Raw genomic sequence first — 23,910 nt, 5'->3', positions numbered from 1 at the left:
CGGTGACATGCTTCGCTCAGGACGCTCAAGGGCAACTACTGCAGTGGCTGTCCGCTAGCTACGGATTATGGCTGGGAGGAACTCTGACAGCAACGCGACCATGTTGAATAATGCTTTTCGTGCAGCCACAGGACGTCGTGTTACGACTCAAACTGTGCTCAATAGACTGCGCGATGCGCAACTTTACTGCCGACGTCCATGGCGAGGTCGATCTTCGCAACCACGACATCATGGAGCGCACTACAGATGGGCCCAACAGCATGCCGAATGGACCGCTCAGGATTGCCATCACGTTCTCTTCCTCGATGAGTGACGCATTTGCCTCCAACCAGACGTGTTTGGAGGCAACCAGATCAGGCTGGCAGCCTTAGACACACTGTCCAGCAATTGCAGCAAGATGGAGATTCTCTGATATTTTGGGGTGTCATTATGTGGGTACGCCGCTGGTGGTCATGGAAGGCGCCGTAACGGCTGTAAGATACGTGAATGCCATCCTCTCACCGATAACGCAACCATATCGGCAGCATATTGGCGAGGCAATCCTGTTCATAGGCCACAGTTCGTGCCCCCATCGTTAACATCTTACGAATGACTTCCTGCAGGATAACGACATCGCTCGACAAGAGAAGCTGTAGTATCTTTGATCGACGAGTGACACAGTTAGCGCTTGCAGAAATGCAAAGTATAGAGTCCTACGTTCGATATCAGCGAGTCTGTCTTTAGGCACGTTTCCGGTGTAAGAACAGCGCCTCGAACAGTCGTGAGCAATGCAGAGATTGAAAACACCACTGTAAGATGATCTGTACTCTCAATCGCGGCGCTCGAGGTCGCGGCACTAATGTAACACAGCTGGTGATGGGAGTGCAATAGCTTGGAACCGGTCGTGGTCCAAGCACTGAAAAACACAAAACTTTGCAACTGAATCGGTATTTTGAATCTCTACTATAAAGCTCAACTGCGGATGTTCCTCCGGCAGAATAGTTTGCGGCCTAAGGAATGTGTCCTGGTGAGGTAAGTGCACCGCGACCCGGCGGCAGGTGGATGGGGGGCGCCCTTGCAGACGTGCAGCGGCGCCCTGTCCCCATCCCCATCCCCTGCCCCATCCCCTGCTCCTACTGGGCCGGGCGGGCTGAGCCTTAGTCCCGTAAGCCGGCTCTGCGGCCGTAGTTACAGCGCAATCCGCCGGCATCTGAGCCTGTCCTGCCCCAATCACTCGCTAACTGGCCCGCGCCTATACGCCCCCTTCTTCGCCGCCAGCTGCGCCACGCCTGCCGCCTGCTGCCCTCCGAGCTTCCATACGCGTTGTTTCCACAGTCAGGTCTGTGGGCTTCCCAGGATTTGTGAGAACAGCAAAATTTATGAGCTCCGAGAGCAGCTACAATCCATCAGAAATACACCTTTACTATTCAACAGGAGCTTGACAAGTAAACTTGCCTGTTTATCAAAAAAATTAAAGCAATTAAAATCTGTAATCAGTCACAGATATTTTTATAAAGGGACACCTTCAGTAATAAAAAACAATGCATTCTACTACAACACCACAATAACATCACGACGATGTAAGTCAAGCCAGAGGTTGTAAACAGTGTGTAGACTAAAAGTACTTGAACATGTCGGATGAAACCTCGAAACATGACGTATAATACTTGGTTCACATGGCTCTAACCACTATGGGACTTAAAATCTGAAGTCATTAGTTTCCTAGACTTATAACTTCTTAAACCTAAGGACATCACACCCATCTATTCCCGAGGCAGGATTCGAACCTGCGACCGTAGCAACAGCGCGGTTCCGGACTGAAACGCTGAGAACCCGTATCGTACTTAGGAAATAATCTGTGACTGGTTATGGATTTCTACCTTTACACACTCAAAATAGGAGTAACAACAAAATGTTTGCTTTCGTGTCTGGTTATTGTTTGAGGACCTTATCTGCATATGACTTAGCGGATTCTGAGCTGATGTTCATCTCTGTAGTACGATAGGACTCGATTCGCAGGTAGACGATTTAAACCCTAGTTGGAGAAAACACTTTTCCTCGAGAGCGTCCGATTACCAACGGAAACTAATCCTGAGCTAGATCTGAAACTCTTCGTAGTTCCTCATACAGTACGCACTCATTCAAAAATAATCCGTCCGTGCAATATGGAGGCTAGGCTGGGTTGACCCTTGCTGCCAATCAAGAGTGGTACCTCATCTGCTGGCTCGGGATTTGGCCTTCCCTTTTCCTTTGAGTCACACTGATCCACAACGACATAGAAACAACGTAACGCGCAAAGTCTCATCACTCTCATGCATACCGTGCATGTACCACTGATTGGTAAACGGAACAGGCAGCAGCAAACCGTCTCCTCTAAGACCTGGTACAAAATATTCGAGCGAGGTTCCCTGTACTCGGTGCATGAACCTGCGATTGACTTTAGCAGCAGGCACAACTATGGCAGTATTTATCTTTAAGTGTAGCTGCTCGATTAAGCGCTAGGCAGAGCCGATTTCTACGTCGGAACAACACAAGCGTTTACTTACGTAAATAAACACAGCGCTGACTGTATTAACGTAGTTCCAATGGGAGACAAAATATCTTATAACAGTTAGTGACATAGACATATGACGGGTATCCCTACGATTTCAGGGCAAATTTCCTCTTTGACTTACTTCCATCACATCTTTCTTTACAATTTGTATTCTCTTTAATGATTATTTATTTATTTTTCCAATCTTTATTTTTTATTTTGTAACCTGTATTTGTATTGACAAAGAATAAAAAGAAACTGTAATTTGTTAATGCACTGTCATAATATAAATTATATTAGTAGAATTGCATTAGTAATAATACTGTCCACGAACTGTTACATAGATAGTGGGCTAATTGTAGTAAGTAAATAAATAAATACATAAATAAATATTTTGTAAATATGGCAACTCATTATGCAATTTTTGTTTCTTTACTTTTGTTCTTATAACCATAAATGGAAGTTAGCGCTTTTGGTGATCTGGCGTGATGCTGGGCTCTGAGCACTTAACTTCTGAGGTCATCAGTCCCCTAGAACTTAGAAATACTTAAACCTAACTAACCTAAGGACATGACACGCATCCATGCCCGAGGCAGGATTCGAACCCGCGACCGTAGTGGTCGCGCGGTTCCAGACTGAAGCGCCTAGAACCGCTCCGCCACTCCGGCCGGCTTTCCCATTTTTAGTCGTATTGTTTGAGACCTCAAAGACATCCTACTGAAACAGTTTCATTTCTTCGCCGTCTGCAACATCGTATGTGATATCTGCATAAGACAGGCAAATAAGAAAGATGACATTAGATGAATTGAATACCCGTGACAACAAACAAAAAAAGGAAATATCAGCCTAAATCTCAAGCTTTAACAGAAATCTTTTATTGCGTGTAACCACAATTTTATCTTTATCAAGTTCTTGTATACGATGAGGAAATCACAAACAAAGGAAAACTAAACGCAAACGTTTATCTCGTTCCGATTACTACTCTAAGTAGGATTACTGTAGAGTGAAAAAAATCATGAAGGCAGTTTTTGGCGGCACGTGGCCGTGACTGAGGTGGCGCCGCACCCGACCGCCAGCTGCCTGGGAGTCATCACCACGTGGCGCTGTGACCGAGACACGTCTCCGCTGTGACTAAGCGGCCACTCGCCCTGGCCACACTCCTCAGCTCAGCCGATAACTTCTTATACACTGCACGCGACGACACACAAGCCCCACTGACCTGCAGCCATTCCGCGGCCATTTGCACCTTACTGACCTGATCACTGGCATATACGTCATGCTTTGCTTCTAGTTCATTTCAGTATGTTCATGGCGGTCTTAAAACTGCGAGTTGTCACTTTCTCAGTCAAGAGTCTCGTTTTATTTATTACTTCCGGCAATATACTCGTACATTTTGATAGCAGAAATGCTAAAACGCTTTGGTTTCTGTAACTGACAACGTAATCAACGGAAAAGTTACCGTTTGCTGTAGCTGAGTTTAACTTTCATTTTTCCCCCTCGAGCGGAATTTATGTTGGATATAATTGCCGGATTTGCTACCTACAGCGCTAATCAGACGTTGAGGAACCAATTCTGGCGCATTTATCAGATCTGAGGACGATGGTTCGTCACAGGAGCCAGTAATGGTACTTAACAGATATGGTAGTCAGGGTGAAAAAGTAAGAAGTTTTTGTTTCATGAGTTGTACTAGCTGGATACTAAGCCAAATCGACTGTAAACGGGCAGCTTTATGCGCACTAAGGCTTCCTGTAGAACAAAAAATCCGATAGACGTAGAAGAGGTGATAGCGTTCCTGAATCAATCAGTTGTTTTACTAAATGCATACTCGTCAAGTACACAAAGGGAAATTACGACCAACAAAAAATCAAGGTCAGCAGTAGTCCTCAACATCAAAGATACTCTTAATACACTCCTGGAAATTGAAAAAAGAACACATTGACACCGGTGTGTCAGACCCACCATACTTGCTCCGGACACTGCGAGAGGGCTGTACAAGCAATGATCACACGTACGGCCCAGCGGACACACCAGGAACCGCGGTGTTGGCCGTCGAATGGCGCTAGCTGCGCAGCATTTGTGCACCGCCGCTGTCAGTGTCAGCCAGTTTGCCGTGGCATACGGAGCTCCATCGCAGTCTTTAACACTGGTAGCATGCCGCGACAGCGTGGACGTGAACCGTATGTGCAGTCGACGGACTTTGAGCGAGGGCGTATAGTGGGCATGCGGGAGGCCGGGTGGACGTACCGCCGAATTGCTCAACACGTGGGGCGTGAGGTCTCCACAGTACATCGATGTTGTCGCCAGTGGTCGGCGGAAGGTGCACGTGCCCGTCGACCTGGGACCGGACCGCAGCGACGCACGGATGCACGCCAAGACCGTAGGATCCTACGCAGTGCCGTAGGGTACCGCACCGCCACTTCCCAGCAAATTAGGGACACTGTTGCTCCTGGAGTATCGGCGAGGACCATTCGCAACCGTCTCCATGAAGCTGGGCTACGGTCCCGCACACCGTTAGGCCGTCTTCCGCTCACGCCCCAACATCGTGCAGCCCGCCTCCAGTGGTGTCGCGACAGGCGTGAATGGAGGGACGAATGGAGACATGTCGTCTTCAGCGATGAGAGTCGCTTCTACCTTGGTGCCAATAATGGTCGTATGCGTGTTTGGCGCCGTGCAAGTGAGCGCCACAATCAGGACTGCATACGACCGAGGCACATAGGACCAACACCCGGCATCATGGTGTGGGGAGCGATCTCCTACACTGGCCGTACACCTCTGGTGATCGTCGAGGGGACACTGAATAGTGCACGGTACATCCAAACCGTCATCGAACCCATCGTTCTACCATTCCTAGACAGGCAAGGGAACTTGCTGTTCCAACAGGACAATGCACGTCCGCATGTATCCCGTGCCACCCAACGTGCTCTAGAAGGTGTAAGTCTACTACCCTGGCCAGCAAGATCTCCGGATCTGTCCCCCATTGAGCATGTTTGGGACTGGATGAAGCGTCGTCTCACGCGGTCTGCACGTCCAGCACGAACGCTGGTCCAACTGAGGTGCCAGGTGTAAATGGCATGGCAAGCCGTTCCACAGGACTACATCCAGCATCTCTACGATCGTCTCCATGGGAGAATAGCAGCCTGCATTGCTGCGAAAGGTGGATATACACTGTACTAGTGCCGACATTGTGCATGCTCTGTTGGCTGTGTCTATGTGCCTGTGGTTCTGTCAGTGTGATCATGTGATGTATCTGACCCCACGAATGTGTCAATAAAGTTTCCCCTTCCTGGGACAATGAATTCACGGTGTTCTTATTTCAATTTCCAGGAGTGTATTTTAAAAGTCATTGGAAGTGTAGAGAAAATAGTTTCAGAACGTGATAACATGCAAAGAGACAGTATTTCTCTGTGTGGTTAAGTCGTGTAACTTATACAGAAAATATCTTATTTAATAAGATACCTCACAGAAAGTGGAATACAGTAACACGGCACAAGTCAGAGCTTACGGTGAAGCTTATGGGAAAAAGACCCTGGAACTGGGGTAAGTTGTAGCCGAAGTTTAAGTGCCGCCGTTCCAACTTCGTTGCTACCTCAACATTTGTTGAAAGTTTGAAACTGTGCTGTGCTTGAGCCTTTCATTATAAAAAAAAAAAAAAAAATCCGGGCAATTTTCGGAAATTTTCGAATATTGGTATGAGTCATATCAGCTTACTGTACACGGGTGCTATCGAGAGTTATTGACACTAATACGTAATCTCCATTCAAAAAAGTTGGCACTTCTTTGTGAATATTTTGGTAGATAAATGAAACGGGTGTTAAACATCGAGCGAAGCGCTTGCTGCATTGCGCACGACTGCCTTTGCGACGTGCAGCTAAGAAGGCGGCCACGTGATGTGTTGTGCGCAGAGAGGGACAGAAGATACTGCGCGGCGTCACCGGTGTGCTCTGTGCTCCTGTCCCACAAGCGACGCCCCAGCCGTTGCGTGCTCTGGTAACTGGGAATGCCAGGGTAGTCACACACCAGGCCACTGTTTCTGCTTCCCATTCTCCCTAAAAATGTTTATATGGTCGGAAAACTCTCGCTGTCGTCTCTTAACGTAATAATTGACATTTTTGCTTTAAGCAACCCATAAAGAAATCTGCAGTGGCTAATTACTTTCAGCATACGCAATGTAACATGAAAGTGAATTCTGAATGTCGGCCGCTGTGACCGGTTCTAGGCGCTTCAGTCCGGAACCCCGCTGCTGCTACGGCCGCTGGTTCGAATCCTGCCTCGGGCATGGATGTGTGTGACGTCCTTAGGTTAGTTAGGTTTAAGTAGTTCTAAGTCTAGGGGACTGATGACCTCAGATGTTAATTACCATAGTGAGTAGAGCCGTTTCTGAACTCTGAATGTTGTAAACCCCGAAGCGCACGCCAGAGACGATCGCAGTAGAATGACATTATTGGTTGGCAGACTATGTGCTTCACTGCCCCTTGCGTGTACACCAATGTAGGTACCGAATTAAAAAGTTTAATACCGTGGACGATTTATGGAGTATAACGGATTACTAATCCACGTACAGCACACTATAATTTTGTAGACATTGTATCTCTGTGTGTGAAGGAGAAGCATTTTTTTTGTATGCTGAACGAATAATTTAGAAAAAGTAGTGAAATGGTATGCATGTTTACAAGACAATACTAACGGGAGCAATAAGCTAAAGTGGAATGACCACAAAAATATATTGTAGGGAAAGCAGATCGCCACGCGTGATTAGCCGAGTGGTCTGAGGCGCTGCAGTCATGGACTGTGCGGCTGGTTCCGGCTGAGATTCGAGTCTTCCCTCGGGCGTGGGTGTGTGTGTTTGTCCTTAGGATAATTCAGGTTAAGTAGTGTGTAAGTTTAGGGACTGATGACCTTAGCAGTTAAGTCCCGTAAGATTTCACACACATTTGGAAAGCAGGTCCCAAGGAGGGATTCATCGGGAGGATCTTAAGAAAATCTGATTCATCCGCTAAAGGAGAGGCTTTGAAAAATATATTTCGTCAGATTCTTGAATATTGTTCATGGATCCGGGACCTTCATCTAGGTACAGATCTAAAGTCAACAAACTGCAATGGCAGTCGCTACGAGAAAAATGCATGAAACGTATTCGCAGTTGCGAATATGGACAACCATCAGCTCTATAATGAAATGACGACTACGAAAATTTGTGCCGAACCGGGAGTCGAACTCGCAATTCCCGCTTATAGTGAGCGGTCGCCTTACATATGCTGCCCGATTACCCTCCACGGCCAGACTCAAACTTCCATATGTCGTCAACCAAGCGTTTACAACTTGCGCTCGTACATCCGTTATGTATACTCCAGTACAGGATAGATGTTTAATTGGAAATTGCTTGCCCGGTGCCGGCGAATAAATACGACATCGTGCAATACCGTATACTACAAAACAAACGTCATGCATCACGGAGAAGTTTACTGTTGTAATTCTGAGAGCGTGGGTGCCAAGATTAGTCGGCAACGTATTACTCCCTCCCACAAACGTCTCGCGCAACGACCACGGTTCTGAGATCTAAGGAGTTGGAGCTCACACGCAGGTTTTGTCGACACGCGTTCATCTCACGCACAACTCGTGAATACAACAGTGAAAGCGGGATGGGGGACGTGCAGATACAGGTACCGGAAGTACAATCTATCATACTTCGTAAGGTGACTTGTGGACTACGGGTGTAGGTGTGGACTGATGATTTAAGAAGTGAGTGCCTTGCCGCAGGGAGATGCAGAGGAGGGTGGCGCCGTTGCAGTGAGAGTCGGCTTATGCAGAGCCTTGCCTCCTTCCCCGTGGCGCGCGTGCCGCGGCTCCGCTAGCCGCCGCTTCCCCTCTCCCCCCCCCCTCCTCCCCCCCCCCCCCCCCCCGGCCAAATTGAATCTTTGTGCGCGCGCGGCCGGGTCGCGTGCCGGCAAGCGCGCCCGCCCAAATGTAATCTCGAGCTCATCACTAAACGGACCGGGCGGCGGCGGCGGCGCTTTAAATCCGCTGATTTGTTTAACTTTCGCAGGCGCGCCTTTGTGCGCAGATCGGATGTTGAGCGACATCCGGCCGACCGGCAGATTATCCCGTGACAAATGTGCGACCGGCCGCGCGCCTCCCGGCAACAAGCGGCCGGCGACGGCGGCAGGGCAGGCGCCGCCGGTATCCGGTTACACGGCGTCGCCGCGGCTGCCGCCCTCCTCTATGGCGAAGCTGCAGCTGCCACCGACAGAGGTGGCTCTGTGTAGGCACACTGCGCTCCCGTACTGCGTCCGCAGCCGTACTCCGCAAGCCAAGCTACAGAGTGTAATGGAGAAGCTACTGCTACTGCTGTCACTTCACTCGAAGCTCTTCCGTTAGCAAATGCTGCCACGCAAGAACGCCTGTCAACCCGTACCAATCTGTATCAAGTCTAATTTATTTGATTTTATCGTCGTGGCCATGTATGCGAGGAAGTAAAACGGTGAACTCTGTAACGCTTTTAATACCGTTGTTCGCCCCACGAAAGCAACATAAAAACTGTTGATCGTTCTGTAATAGTGGCGGTTTCTTAAAATTTCTCATACCATGGGCAGAACCTGCAGATGCTCTTAAATACGAAAGAAAGGTTACATTTAACGTCCCGTCGACATCGAGGTCAGTAGACAGGGACCACAAGCTGGGATTGTGTCATAAAAGTGGAAGGAAAGCGGCCGTGCCCTTTCAGAAGGAACCATCCCGACATTCGCCTGTAGCGATTTACGGAAATCGTGGGAAACCTAAATCTGGATGGTCGCACTCGTTTTTCAACTGTCGTCCTCCCGAATGCCAGTCCAGTGTGCTAACCACTGCACCACCTCGCTCAGTCTCTTAAATACGTGTAATAAATTAATGAAAATTGGATTAATCGAAGAGCCAATTCGCTTAGATTATTTTATTCTTCATAGTACAGAAATGGCGCGTTTCTACACTGCCCGCGTCCAAACAGAAACAGCTAGAGCACAAGCGCGTAGTTTCTTGCTTAATTTATTAAGACAGGAAATATTTTTGAGCGCTACCGTGTTAAGTTACACAGACCGCAATAGAGCTACCTACTCAATCGAAGCGGCAAAAAAGTTGAAAGGCTTCACTGACACTTTCTCGTACTTACTAAACTAACTCGTGACGAAACGTGGATGGGTCTTCTCTACGTCATCTTTTAATCCAACATGCTAAGCGCCCGAGAATGACGAACGATACTCGAAAATAGATTGAATGAATGTTTCGTAAGCGCTTCTTTTATTTATGAGTTGCATTTCAACGAAACTTTTCCAATGGATACTCAGCGTGCCATTTTCGTTACCTACAATTAGCTTCATGTTGTCATTCCACTTGAGATCTCTGTGAACGGTTACTCCCAGATATTTTAAGGTTGTCTCTGTTTCCAGTGATTTCTTCATTAGTTCATCTTTCATGACCGTGATCTGTGACAACTTACTCAGATCATTTCCCACTTATGAACTTACGGGACGGACATAGAGACTAAACAAATCAATATCAAAGTTGAAAGCAAAACATTGCATTCTGTATCCTTTCACAACAACAGCTGATGGTTACATTGGAGCCGGCCGGTGTTGCCGAGTGGTTCCGCTACGGTCGCAGGTTCGAATCCTGCCTCGGGCATGGATGTGTGTGATGTCCTTAGGTTAGTTAGCTTTATGTAGCTCTAAGTTCTAGGGGAGTGATGACCTCGCAGTTAAGTCCCATAGTGGTCAGAGCCATTTGAACCATTTGGTTAATTTGGACAATATCTGGAAATCCGAAGTGAATTCCGCATGTCCGGAAAAATTTTCTGTTTAGAAGAACTCCTCTTTTCTTTCAGAAAAGAGAGAGAGGGAGAGACGAAGATAGAGAGAGAGAGAGAGAGAGAGAGAGAGAGAGATAGAGATAGAGAGAGAGAAAGGAGAACCTGTGAGGTGACACTCGGAAGACTGAAATCAACCTCTTTCTGTGACACTGTGACAGATCAAGAGTAACATATCAAGTCTTCTTTCCTAAGACCGATTTTATTATCAAAGACATGAAAAGCAGACAACTTATCGACTTACACAAAACTGGATCATATTTCTGTATATATAGATAACACGGCTTTCAAGAAGGTATGACTTTCAACAAAATAAACCCAGACCCCAAGCAGATTCTCGATCGAGTTCTATCCTTTCCTAAGTGATTCTCTTTCGAGATCTAGCATAAAGTTACGGACCAATAGTGGCGCGTGATTACACAAAGTTCAAATGTCAACATTGATCTTCTCTTACTCACTGGATTTCTTATAACGTCTTGCAAATCAACGAAATATCAGTTTCCATCAAATAACCGGACTGTGAATTTTCGATTGAAAGGAGAGGATATATTACCGGCTATAGCATGTTTCCCTGACTCAAAATTCGGTGCGATTCAGATGAAAAATGCTAGAATATCCACTTAAAACAAATCCGCTCAAAAAATGGTTCGAATGGCTCTGAGCACTATGGGACTTAACATCTGTGGTCATCAGTCCCCTAGAACTTAGAGCTACTTAAACCTCACTAACCTGACATCACGCACATCCATGCCCGAAGCAGGATTCGAACCTGCGACCGTAGCAGACGTGTGGTTCCGGACTGAGTGCCTAAAACCGCTAGACCACCGCGGCCGATAAATCCGTTGTTTGTCACAGAGATGCTTACGTGTGTGTGTGTGTGTGTGTGTGTGTGTGTTTGTTTGTTTAGAGAGAGAGAGAGAGAGAGAGAGAGAGAGATTGGTATTGCACGCAGTCCCAAATCATTTGTCACTGCAACGTGTCAGTTTCGCCCAGATCACTCGCCTGATGAACACACCATATTGATAGCAATGTATTTTTGTGTTCCAGGCCATTATGTACGAGGGACAGGACAAGAACCCCGAGATGTGCCGGGTGCTCCTTACGCACGAAGTCATGTGCAGGTTGGTATGATTGCTCTGTGCCCTATCTCTACCACAAATACTTCGTTCTTAATATAACAAGTTAACTCTATTCATAGTATCTGCGAACAACTCAAATTAAATGCGGAATCAGAAATACAAACTGTCTTAACAGAATAGTTGTACCGAAGGGATGATGTTGCTGTAAGGCGTTGGTTGCAGCCCAAAAAAAAGAAACATGGAACCTCTTCAAACCTTAAGTTAACTACCAAGAGAATAAACTATAATTGTAGCACTGCATCTGATGTGACAAAGAGGTAAGCCAAGTAGCGTTAGAAATCAGTTTGCAAAATGTTGTTCTTATTGTTGCAGTCTTCAGTCCAAGGACTGGTTTAAAGAGTATTTGCACTCTAGTCTATCCTGCGCAAGCATCTTCATCTCCGATTAACGAATGGGGCCTGCATCCATTTGAATGTGCTTACTCTATTCATATCTTGGTCTCCTTCCACAATTTTTACCACCCGCTCTTTCCTGCAGTACCAAACTGACAATTTCTTGATGCTTCAGAAAGTGCCCTACCGATCGATCCCATCTTTTCGTCCATTTGCGTCATAAATTTCTTTTCGACCCCAGTCGATTCAGTACTTCCTTATTAGATCTAACGATCTAATCTTTAGCATTCTTCTGTAGCACCACATTTCAAAAGCTTCTATACTCTTCTTGTCGTCCACCTCCCTATGCGGCTACACTCTAGGCAAATATCTCCAAGAAAGACTTCCTAACACTCAAATTTATTTCTATGCTAACAAATTCCTCTTTTTCAGATGGGCTTTCCTTGTTATAACCAGCCTACTTTTTATATCCTTTCTACTTCGGTCATCAGCAGTTACTCTGCTGCCTAAATAGCTGACCTCATCTAGTACTTTTAGTGCCTCGTTTCCAAAACTAATTCCCTCATCATTGTGTGACATAATTCGATTACATTCCATTACCCTTGTTTCACTTTAGTTGATACTCCTCTTATAAGCTCTTTTCAAGACGTTGTTGATTCCGTTCAACTGTTCTTCCAAGTCCTTCGCTGTCTCTGACAGAATTACAGTATCGCCTACTAACTTCAGAGTATTTATTTCTTCTCCCTGAGCTTAAATTCCTTCCCAAAATTTTTCTTTGGTTTGCTATACTGCTTGCTCAATATACGATATGAATGACATCGGGGATTGACCACAACCATGCCTCACTCTCTTCTCAACAAATGCTTCCTTTCATGTTCTTCGACTCCTATAATTGTAGTCTAAAGTATACCCAGAAGATATTCATGTCTGACGCGGTAAATCTTACTCAGGTTCTGTACTCAAAACACGAAAATTATGAAAAAAGAACAAATATAAGTCCAGCCTGAAGTGTGCTATGGCAAAATCTAATACAAATCACACAAATGGAAGGAAATTGTAAGGGCACTGTCACATTTCCGGACACGGAAGGCTTAACGAGGAGAGTGTACGTGGCGAAATAACTCAATTCCCTTAGCATACGGCTGCGAGTCTTACGTCAGATGCCGAAACGAGATAATTGCGTAAAAGACTTGCTTTCTGCCCCTCTTTCACCTTTATTTTCTCTCTCTCTCTCTCTCTCTCTCTCTCTCTCTCCCTCTCTCCCTCTCTCCCTCTCTCCCTTCCTCTCTCCCTCCCTCCCTCTCTTTCTACCCACACCTCTTTCTCTCTCTGCGCTACTCCGGATTTCAATATCTCTTGATTGCATTTCAAAGTCACCTCTTGAAAGCATCGTTATGAATTTGCATTCAATTAAAGTGGGATGTATGCACGTACAGCCCGAGTTTTCAGTTCATTTTGACTAGAAGTGCAGCCTGAAACTCTTAAATTTCTCAATTCAGGCTAGCGAGTAATCCATTCGTAGCTTTTGTGCTGCTATTGACGTCAGTTTCTATTATATGAGCTATTTCCCAGAACTTTTTTTTTCTTGTCAATGCTTTCCTGAAAGCACGTAAGTTTTTCCCATTCCCAAGAGAACTGACTGACTTCATTTCTTTGATAACTTTTTCTTCGTCCTACTATCTTACGCACAGTAGACTTTGGTGCTAATGACCTTAAAACTCATTATCGTAATGATTGGTTAAAATGGATCTCCATGTTTTCGTCTCTAAGAATGACTCAGCAGTACCAGAACTGATGTGCAGAAATACTAAAAGAAAATCGTTTTGTACGTACTGCGTAACTTACAGCTCATAATGCATCGTAAGCAATTCATATCACGCGTAACAGCATAACGCCAGTGTTCATATTTAACACGTGATTGTAAATTAAAAGCAAAAGTACGTTACAAATAAAATATTTATGTAATTACTTTATGAGTTTTTTAGTATATGCAAAGTGGAAGAAAGTACCTCTGGTATTTTCGTACAATAAGATATACTGCGGACTGCTGGAGAATTACAACTTCATTCTGTCTACGCAGAACACGTTGCTTGTCGGTAACAGAGTTTTCCTAATGCTTATTCGTCCATCCATAAACAAATAAGCTCGAGTAATTTGTTGTGAATATAAATTAAATTTACTTTATAAGTAGTATCTGAGAAGTGATTAGTACTCAGCCAATCACTATGTATCACAAAATTTGGGCTTACGTTTTGCTTAGGAGCAGTAATAACAGAAGAGTAAATGCTATTCTTATTGGTTCCAAACGCATTTCTTCCAATATTTCAATTCCAAACGCACTTACTACCCGTAAGGACCTGCAAGTATGTTATGTTTCTGAAACTGCGTCTTAGTTACGATTGGTCTGAAAATCCGTCTTGACAGACAAATGCATGCAGTAGCTTGTTTATGTTCCGTTATAGATAAAGTGTGAGTTGCATGAAGTATGTGGCGGCACTGTAATCGCTGCTGTTGGACTGTTTCAGCCGGTGCTGCGATAAGAAGAGCTGCGGCAACCGCAACGAAACGCCCTCTGACCCCGTCATCATCGACAGGTAGGACCGCCAGAGATTACCACATTGACTGCTCAAAGTAGTATTTTGTTGCTCAGTGTCTGGAATCTTAAAATAAAAAATAAAAACACTAGACTAATTCCTACAGTACTGTATTCAACTTTGTCCACAATGAAGCTGGTTTAGCCATTTAAATGTGCATTTGTATAACTTCCACAGATGCGTTCTTGCTGATTTCACTTTTGCTTTGAACGGGGAAACTCAATGCGCTCTATCGATAATGCTTCGGAATACTTGTATGGCATATTCGTTGATACGTCTATAGATACAGCAGTTAAGATGGTATCAACATTGCCGTTCCCCCGTTGGTAATAAACTATCTGTGGTGTATATTCTTAGATCATCGTCCAGGGGTCATGAGATAAATAACTTACTCAGTGTCGAATGTAAATCGATTGTTCATAGAAAGAAACGCATTGACTGTTCGAAAAAATACAGTCTTAGATTTAACACTAAAAAATTTTTCGAGAAACAATCCAACGTAAAGGGTTTGTGAGAAGAAGAAAAGTGTATTTTCTTATATTTCAAAGTCGTATTTCAAAAAATTTAATGCACTCGTTTTCACACAGCATAAAACTCATTAAAGTTAAAATTGTAACAGAGTAATTCTAACAATCCAAAACTAAATAACATACGTCCTTGTATTCGATCGTGACAATTTAAAACGATGATATTCTCTTCAAGGTTGATCCTGAAGAAAAAATGCATTCCCCAATTTTAGACGTAAACTACTTCTTGGTTTTCACAAGTAATTTCTTTTGTAAAATAATTCCCAGCAAACGATTTTTGTGCAACGATTTCTGATGAACAATAAAAACCGAAATTTAGATACTGTGGTTGAGCTACTGTAACTGTATCAGGTAGGAAGTAGTTTAATAGTTTAACGTTTGAAGCATTAGATTTTAATTGTTATGACCTGTAAGGGACCCATTAGTAGGCTTACACAACGGCCTGCGCAGGCACACGGCAGTTAGCTCTCGTGCGGAAGGCTGCCTGCAACACGAGGCAAATCGTTGATTTCCGTTGCGCTCACCACGCACATAGGCAGAAGAATACTATTGAGTCAGATTGCGGCCGAAACAGCCCAATCTCACGTAAGTGAAGAGCCCTTAGTATTCACGTCGATCAGTCACAGGTCGCTCATACCAGAACCAAACGGTTCATCTACGCGGACAAAGCGCGCTGACCGAAGGTAAGTCAGTTAGTACATTAGTTGCTCTACCGGTTGTGTATCAACAACGTTTTCTTTCCGTACGTTACACTGTAATGTGCATTACGTGTTGTATATTGACACAACCGGAAAGGTATTTCTTGTTAATGCTGAATATTATTCGACGCTGTTGCATGATTTTAATGAACCACTTGGGAAGAAATCTGGAAGGTGTCACCACCGTCTTTGGAGTGCACAATTGTGATAACGAATGAGTCTTGTTATACGTAGGGCTCTAATTTGTCAATACTTGGACACTCAGTTCTCAGTTTTTTATTTCGTTTTCATATATTTAATTTAAAGAATAAAAATTTAACGGATGTTTAATATATTAGGTTGGTTTAATTTTGCAGAGATGAGAACCCTTGTCCTCCTCTCACTGGTTATAATTCAAGAATTCAGGAGGACGACGGTTCAAACCCGCGTCCGGCCATCCACGTTTACGTTTTTTGTGATTTCTCTAAATCGCTTCACTCAAATGCCGGGATGACTCCTTTGAAATGGCTCGGCGGATTCCCTTCCCCATCCTTGACATAATCCGAGCTTGTGTCCGTTCTCTAATGACATCGATGTCGACGAGACGCAGAACCCGGTCTTCCTTCCTTCTAATTCAAGAAACGTTTTAGGTCGTCTCCGCAAGCACAACACGATTTCCGTCGCTACGACCGCTCGCGCCGAATGCATCCCAGTAGCGCGGGAGCAGCGTGGAAATAAAGGTGTTAGCGTTCCTCAGTGCTGTGTTATAGCGAGGATAAGTGAGGGTGCGCCGCCTAAGTAAACACGGCACAGTCGCGGGCCGAGCCCGCGCCGCGTCTATTTCAGAAGAGGCCTGGAGGGAGTGTGGGGGGCGGGGGGGGGGGGGGGAGGGAGAGGGCGCTCCTCGGGAATGAGTGAGGGGAGACAAAATGGCGTCCCTGGGGAGGCGCGCGCGCGACACCTCACGGTTCCCTCACTGCTGCTTCCGGCGCGGGACACCTCACTGCTTTGTCCGCTTCCTCACAGTTCAGAATATGCAGGCCATCTAATCACTGCGCGTAGTGCCCCACTCGTCACGGCTCGCTGCACGGCGGATCTCATTCTGTCTTCCCGCGGTCTTTTATCATTAACTCTGCTCGTGATGATGGAAAAATAAGACTTCTACTTTTACATGCTCATGAAGTATACGAATTTTCAGTAGGCTGTCATTCGAACGAGTATGTGTTACATCAGATGATTGTTAAACGGAAATAAAATTGCGAGATTAAAGATAAGCACTTGGGTAACACGTGCGAAGACCATTTTTATTCAACGACTGGCGGGTAACAGATCAAAGATTTAGTAGGTGTGTTATGTAGCGCATTACGTTTATGGAAACAGTAATAATACGTAAATTACCATTTCAAATGCTGCATTTAAAACTGTTTATTTCTACAGCATTAAAATTTCACTGGTTAGGCCGGAGCGGCCGAGCGGTTCTAGGCGTGCAGTCCGGAACCGTGCGACTGCTACGGTCGCAGGTTCGAATCCTGCCTCGGGCATGGATATGTGTGATGTCCTTGTTAGTAAGGTTTAAGTAGTTCTAAGTTCTAGGGGACTGATGACCCCAGATGTTAAGTCCCATAGTGCTCAGAGCCATTTGAACCATTTTTCACCGGTTAAAGTATTAGTCATCTCACTTGTTTCAGTTAAGGACATCTATTCAGCGGTGGATCGGTCGAACGGACTGGTCCGTGCGATCGTCAAGCCAAGCCTGTTAACTGGCGTATGGAGGTTATGACACGTTCGTTTCTACCGTCCAAGATGACCGCGTCTTACCTGCAGATCCACGGCCCACTCGCGTAGTGCCGACCTGTTTGCGCATTGTCTGATCGAAAGTGTCCAGCCATCTATTGTCGAACATTAAAATGGTGTGTTGCCACCTTCCGCTTTTATGACAGCTTGAACTGCGCTGGGGACGTTTTAAATGAGGAGTCTGGATGTCTGTGGAGAAACCAGAGAAGGTAGTGTTGTGGAAGTGCTGTTGGTCGTTGGGACCTGCAGAAAAATGACCGTTCTATCTCATCCCAGACGTGTTCCAATGGGCTCAGGTTTGGACTGGGCAATTAGGTCTGTTCCAGGCATTTTGTTGTCAACAAACTATTACCTCACATTGTTGCCGTATGACAGGGTGCATTGTTAGCCTGGTACAAACAATCATTGCCTGCGAACTGTTCCTCTATGATACGCTGTACGCAGTGGTGTTTTCTTAAGCACAATAAGGGGACCACACCCGAAATACGAAAACCACGCCCATACCGTAACACTACACTTGGTGGCAAGTATCGTTCTTCTGACGTTCGCCAAACCCAAACTCTTCCACCGTACTGCCACGGGGTACAGTGTTACTCAGCACTGCAGATTACTCGTCGCCAGTCGCCCGCTGCCCAGTGGCGTCCGTCTTTACAGCGTCTCAAGCGTCGCTTAGAACAGACTGCAGAAGTGTGTGCATTATGGGGAGCTGCTCGACCATCGCACCCCATTATTTTTAACTCACTGAGCTGGCTTGACTGCTGGCAACACTGTGGAACTCCGAGTGATTCCTTCCGCGGATCTCATGCGTCTTTTCACAACCGCCCTCCGCAACGCTCCACGGTCCGTGTCCGTCAGAACATGAGGCGTACCTAGTGTTGGTTTAGGTAGGGTTCTTCCTTCACGTTTCCACCTACTTTTATACTGACCGGCGTGTTATCTTCATATCTAATGGTATGTGGATACGAGTACACATCCTGTAATACGACGACTGGTTTATAAGACCAGACATATGTTATTTTGACGATGATATGTCATTTATACATGTCGGACGTTTTATGATGTTTTAGTTTGCTCTTGAGAATAGTTTTAAGGCCGAAATTATTTGTGTATTACGTAAATGAATAGTAATTTACAAGCGAATACGGAAAATTCATAAGAAAACAAAAGAGACTCATCTTCGATGCTGACGTAACGAAAGCGACTACTCGTGATAGTAGAGAAATAAAACACGCGCACGCTGCTGTAGAGTCAGATACGAGTAATCGATCGAGGCAAGGTAGCCGCTAGTTTAAAAGCGGCTCTGAGACAATCTTCATGACGGCCACACTAACTGTGCGTGGAATATGGAGATGTGAGTGTTCGCTACGATAGGGAAAGAAAGGGCGGGGTAGCGTCCAGGGCGTAGGCTTGATCAGAGCGAGAGTCAGTTTACACGAGGGCGGCAAGCTGGGCCGGCTTGTTGGGAGCTTTTACAGGGTCGGCGAGATCGCGGGGAATTCCCGCAGCGGCAGAGCCAGAGGCGGCGGCAGGATGTTTTCCGGAAGAGGACGGCCCGACACGGGAAACGCATTACGCGGCCCGCCGAGGCAGCAGCCGCTCGCCAATTTGTCGTTGCGTCAGCGGGTAGCCGCCCTGTGCTCTCACACGTGTTGATGCTTTCGCTCTGACGCGCGCAAAAAAAATTAAGCAAAGTGCTAGGCACCTAGCACTAGCACCACCGCCAACTGCGTGCAGATTTGGCGTAAACATGCTCAGCTTGTTCTAATTGTAGTCTTAGTTACGAGGATAGAGAAGTGAAGAGAAAAATATGTAATTAGTAAACGACAATAAAAGTGGGAACTTCAAAGAAGTCTAGATAAACTACTGTCAGAAAGTTCATGTATATTAAGTCAAAAAGATAGTCTCCTGTTATACACTGACGGAAAACTAGCAAGAAGGAGTTGGGCGAGAAAAACAAAAGTTGGTAGACTGTTTCTGCATCTGAAAATAGACGACACTTTGACGATACAAATCATCTTTGCTTTAAATTAACGCTGTAACGGTCGTGAGCGTTACTTACTGTTGAGAATGGATGTAGTGCGTCGATGTTACTCAATAATAACCTTACGACGATGAAGACGACATGATCACTAGCTCACTGAGTTTGAACGAGGTCGTGTACTAGAGCAACAAGAAGCTGGATGTTCCTTCCGCGATATTGCAGAAAGATTTGGAAGGTCTCTAGCTATTGTACATGATAGCTGGCAGGCGTGGTCATGGAAAGCTGCGGCCTGAAGCCTGAGCTCCGGGCGGCCATTTGGACTACCGAGAGGGAAGGCGTTGTGTTCGGCAAATGGCTGTGCGCATCATACTGCGTCTGCAGCATATTCCAACAGCAGTTTGCACCACTGTAACGCAACGAACTGTTGGAAATTCGTTACTTCAAAGGCGCCTTAGAAAGTGCATTCAACTGAATCCAAACCACCGCCATTTACGAATTCAGAGGTGTCAAGTGAGAGCTCATTGGAGGGCAGAGAGATGGTCTGTTGTGTTTTGTGACGAAAGCCGCTTCTGCCTCGGTATCAGTGATGACGGTGTGTTGGTTGGGAGGCCAGGTCACCGCCTCCAGCCAGTCTGTCTGCAGCCCAGGCATACTGGACCTACACCTGCAATTACGGTCTGGGCTGCGTTTTGTACGACAGCAGGAGCACTCTCGTGGTCATCCCACGCAGCCTGACTGCAATTTTGTACGTCATTCCAGCGCTTCGACCTGCTGTTCGTCTATTCATAAACATCACGACAGGGAGTGTTTTCAAAAAAACAGCGTTCTCCCGCAAATCACTGTTGCAACCCAACATGCTCTGCAGTGTGTCGACATATTTTCTCGGTCTACTCGATCATCAGATCTGTCTCCAATCCAGCACGTATGGGACACTCACAGCGTCATCCACAACCAGCATTAACCGTCCCTGTACCAACCGACCAAGTGCAACAGGCACGAACCTCCATCCCATGAACTGACATCAGGTACCTCTGAGAGATAATACATGTACATTTACGTGCTTGCAATCCACATTCTGGCGACTACACCGCTTATTAATGTACCAGCATCTGACATTTGCGATGGCATTTTTCACTCTCACTTTAACCTACGGTTCTGCAACGTTAATCACTTATATATATTACCTACGTAAATGTATTCCCGAAATTTCATTACTCTACATTAGTTTTTTATTGATTTTGGGATTTCTTTCCCTTCAGTCTAAAAGGATAACTAAGATAAAAACAAATGGCACTAATCACCTCCAATATTACCTTGAGTCACAGAACCACATTAAGTGTTACGAGTTCTACAGATTCTACCTCACCATTTCTTTACATTCCTCTGTAATCCTTCGCTTCACATTCATACCTTAAATGTCAATTCATGTTCTTTATAGTTACCTGTCTGACACGTATTCGTTAATACGAAAGTCTCTTTTGTGATGTATGAACCTGTTATGCGATCCCAATCTCTCTCTCTCTCTCTCTCTCTCTCTCACACACACACACACACACACACACACACACACACACACACACACACACACACTGATAAACTGATGAACAATCAGCTACTTTAATATGAGCTGGGGACATACCGCTACTGTAGACATACAGAATATACTCCACGACTTTCGAGACTATACGATTAGTACCGTGTGTTTGATGCCAAGACCATTCTGGCATATGGGCCTAAAATTGTGCGGTCTTCTCTTCTGATGTCATTTCGGATTTCAAAAGCTTTTTCTACACAGAGTTACACTGCTAATTCAGAATGAGTTTACGGAACTGTACAATGAACTGATGTTGTACAAAGCTGTTATACAGTCTCCACAAATTACATTGACTCTTTGCTACTACTACTCGTCCAACCTTCAATGTAATGAAGCGACCTTCGCACTACTAATAGTAGTCTTAGAACTGTCAGTTCGCTAGGCAGTTTCAGAAGGTGAAGAAGTCGAACAACGAAAAGACAGCGACTAGTTTATAAACAACAGGAAACAACGAAACAGAGGAAATGACTTGGGGATGACTGATAAAAGGAGCGAGTTTCATGTTAATTTACTGTCTAAAATCGTACCCATGGAGACGAAAGAGCGACAGGCAGGTCTTTTGAATTCTTGAAGATTAGTATGGTAACAGATCCAAAGGTTCCAGGGTTGTTATTGAAACCCGAGCAGTTAATACGGATGTCTGTCCTGCAATAGTGTACTCAGTAATTAACGCAAAATATTCTTTACATTTTATGATAAACTGGTGAGGATGACTTGTATTTCGCGCTCTTGTTGCTAGTCATTGCATTTGTTCATGTAGTCTTGGATTACAATTTTTTTCCTGCATTGTTGTGTAATTCAACAAACTACTAAACCTAATATGTTTTCAAATTAATAAAGAAAGCCGTGCCATAATGAAGACTCGATTGACTACCCTAAGTAACAAAAACAACGACTACCTCTCTATAAATTGGTTCAAATGGCTCCGAGCACTATGGGACTTAGCATCTGAGGTCATCAGTCCCCTAGAACTTAAAACTACTTAAACCTAAGTAACGTAAGGACATCACACACATCCATGCCCGAGGCAGGATTCGAACCTGCGACCGTAGCGGTCATAGTCATAATAAAAATGTTTTATGTTAAAATAGTTATCGAGAAATTGAGTATGAGGAATGCTATGCACATAGATTCGGTGAAAACGTAACAGGGCACACTAACGCGATGTGGCTGAATGATGCAGCTCTGTTGGCTTCTGAGTGACGAATATTGTGAAACCTTCAATTCCCAGCCTCACACGCTGAGTCGTATTGACAATAGTGAGAGTGTTACTGGGACCATCGAAGCTGCTCGTCAAAATTTCTCGCCGATATGCACGCGTGGGGAGGCCTTAACAGTTATTTAGCTAACAAGTGGGGTTGTGGGGCTTCATAAACAAGTTTTCGTCGGCTGTGCAAGCGCGACTTTGTAAGCAGGCTGTTTAGGTTTTTATATTGGCAACGCCACGTAGCGCTCTGTATGAAAATCACTGGCTGTGCTGTGTGCAGTCTGTGGCTGGTTGACATTGTTGTAATATTCGCTGTTGTAGTGTTGGGCAGTTGGATGTGAACAGCGCGCAGCGTTGCGCAGTTGGAGGTGAGCCGCAAGCAGTGATGGATGTGGGGAGAGAGATGGCGGAGTTTTGAGAGCGGATGATCTGGACCTAAATCTTTCATTTGATAACTATGGCTATCAGTAGTTAGAATCTTCTATTTAGCTAGCAGTATTGGCGCTCGCTGTATTGCAGTAGTTCGAGTAACGAAGATTTTTGTGAGGTAAGTGATTCATGAAAGGTATAGGTTAATGTTAGTCAGGGCCATTCTTTTGTAGGGATTATTGAAAGTCAGATTGCGTTGCGCTAAAAATATTGTGTGTCAGTTTAGTGTTGATCAGAATAAGTAAAGAGAGCAATGTCTGAGCACGTTCAGTTCTGCTCAACTGTTTGAAAATCAAATAACGTAGAGGTTTATCAGCATAGTAATTCATTAATTTTTGTAAGGGGACGTATCGCTGCGAACAGGCCGTAGGTGTTGTGGGGGCGTGCGCGGCGCTGGCCCGGTGGAGCGCCTGGGCGACGCCGACTTGTCGCGGCCGACAATGGGCCGGCTGCGGCTCGGCGGGGCGCCGTAAACAGAGAGCCCCCTTTCGCGGCTTATTAGCCGGATGCGTGTTTCCGCGCCAGCGCGTCACAGGCGCTTGTCAATCGCTTTGTGGTCCGCCGGGCCCCACAAATTAACCGCGCGCCTTCCTAACTAGCCCGATCCGCCGCCGCGGCTATTCTCCGCACGACCGCCTGCCGACTGCCGCCTCTGAAACAATGGCCCCCGTTCCCTGTCCCCGCGGCGTCCCTTCAATGGCGGCAAAAAAGCCGAGTTACAGAAGGCCGCTATTGAGAGCGGCCGCAGGATGCGACGTTTATCCCAAAATTAAAACGGATCATATCGACCATCTTCTAGATTAACTGCGTTTTCTATGTTTCATCTACAGGCTCATACAGCCATATATACGCTGTTGAGCAACGGAATCAAAGTAGACTGCAATGGTGAAGGGAGAGGGAGAGGGAGCAAGATAGATAGATAGATAGGGAGAGAGAGAGAGAGAGAGAGAGAGAGAGCTACCGTTAGACTAATGCAACTGGTGCGTGTGGCACGTGTCTGTGGCGTCATCAGGCCTCGTGCTGATTGAGAGAGACCGTCGCGCCTAGGTCAACACACACACACACACACGGCCGTGGGTGCTTCGTGGGCGTGACACGACGTCTATAAAGTTAAAGCTATCCATTCTCCAATATAACGTAGCGGTTGGTGTATTTTATCTATATATAATAAATGGGGGGGGGGGGTTGTTTGGGGAAGGAGACAGACAGCGAGGTCGTCGGTCTCATCGGATTAGGAAAGGACGGCGAAGGAAGTCGGCCGTGTCCTTTCAAAGGAACCATCCCAGCATT

At 45.6% G+C, this 23,910-nt stretch overlaps 1 protein-coding gene across 1 annotated transcript in view; it reads left to right on the top strand.

Moving 5' to 3' along the window:
- LOC126282199 (transcription factor collier) overlaps window positions 1-23,910 on the top strand; it is a gene marked incomplete at its 5' end in the record, with an annotated part of 539,167 nt that overhangs the window by 181,963 nt on the left and 333,294 nt on the right. Inside the window, 2 exons of the mRNA XM_049981776.1 lie at window positions 11,394-11,467; window positions 14,343-14,411. Coding sequence (XP_049837733.1) covers window positions 11,394-11,467; window positions 14,343-14,411 — 143 coding nt within the window. The remainder of the gene's footprint in view (window positions 1-11,393; window positions 11,468-14,342; window positions 14,412-23,910) is intronic.

Source organism: Schistocerca gregaria, chromosome 1 (assembly GCF_023897955.1).
Source record: "Schistocerca gregaria isolate iqSchGreg1 chromosome 1, iqSchGreg1.2, whole genome shotgun sequence".
Classification (NCBI taxonomy): Eukaryota; Metazoa; Arthropoda; class Insecta; order Orthoptera; family Acrididae; genus Schistocerca; species Schistocerca gregaria.
This window is presented reverse-complemented; position numbering and strand designations above follow the sequence as displayed.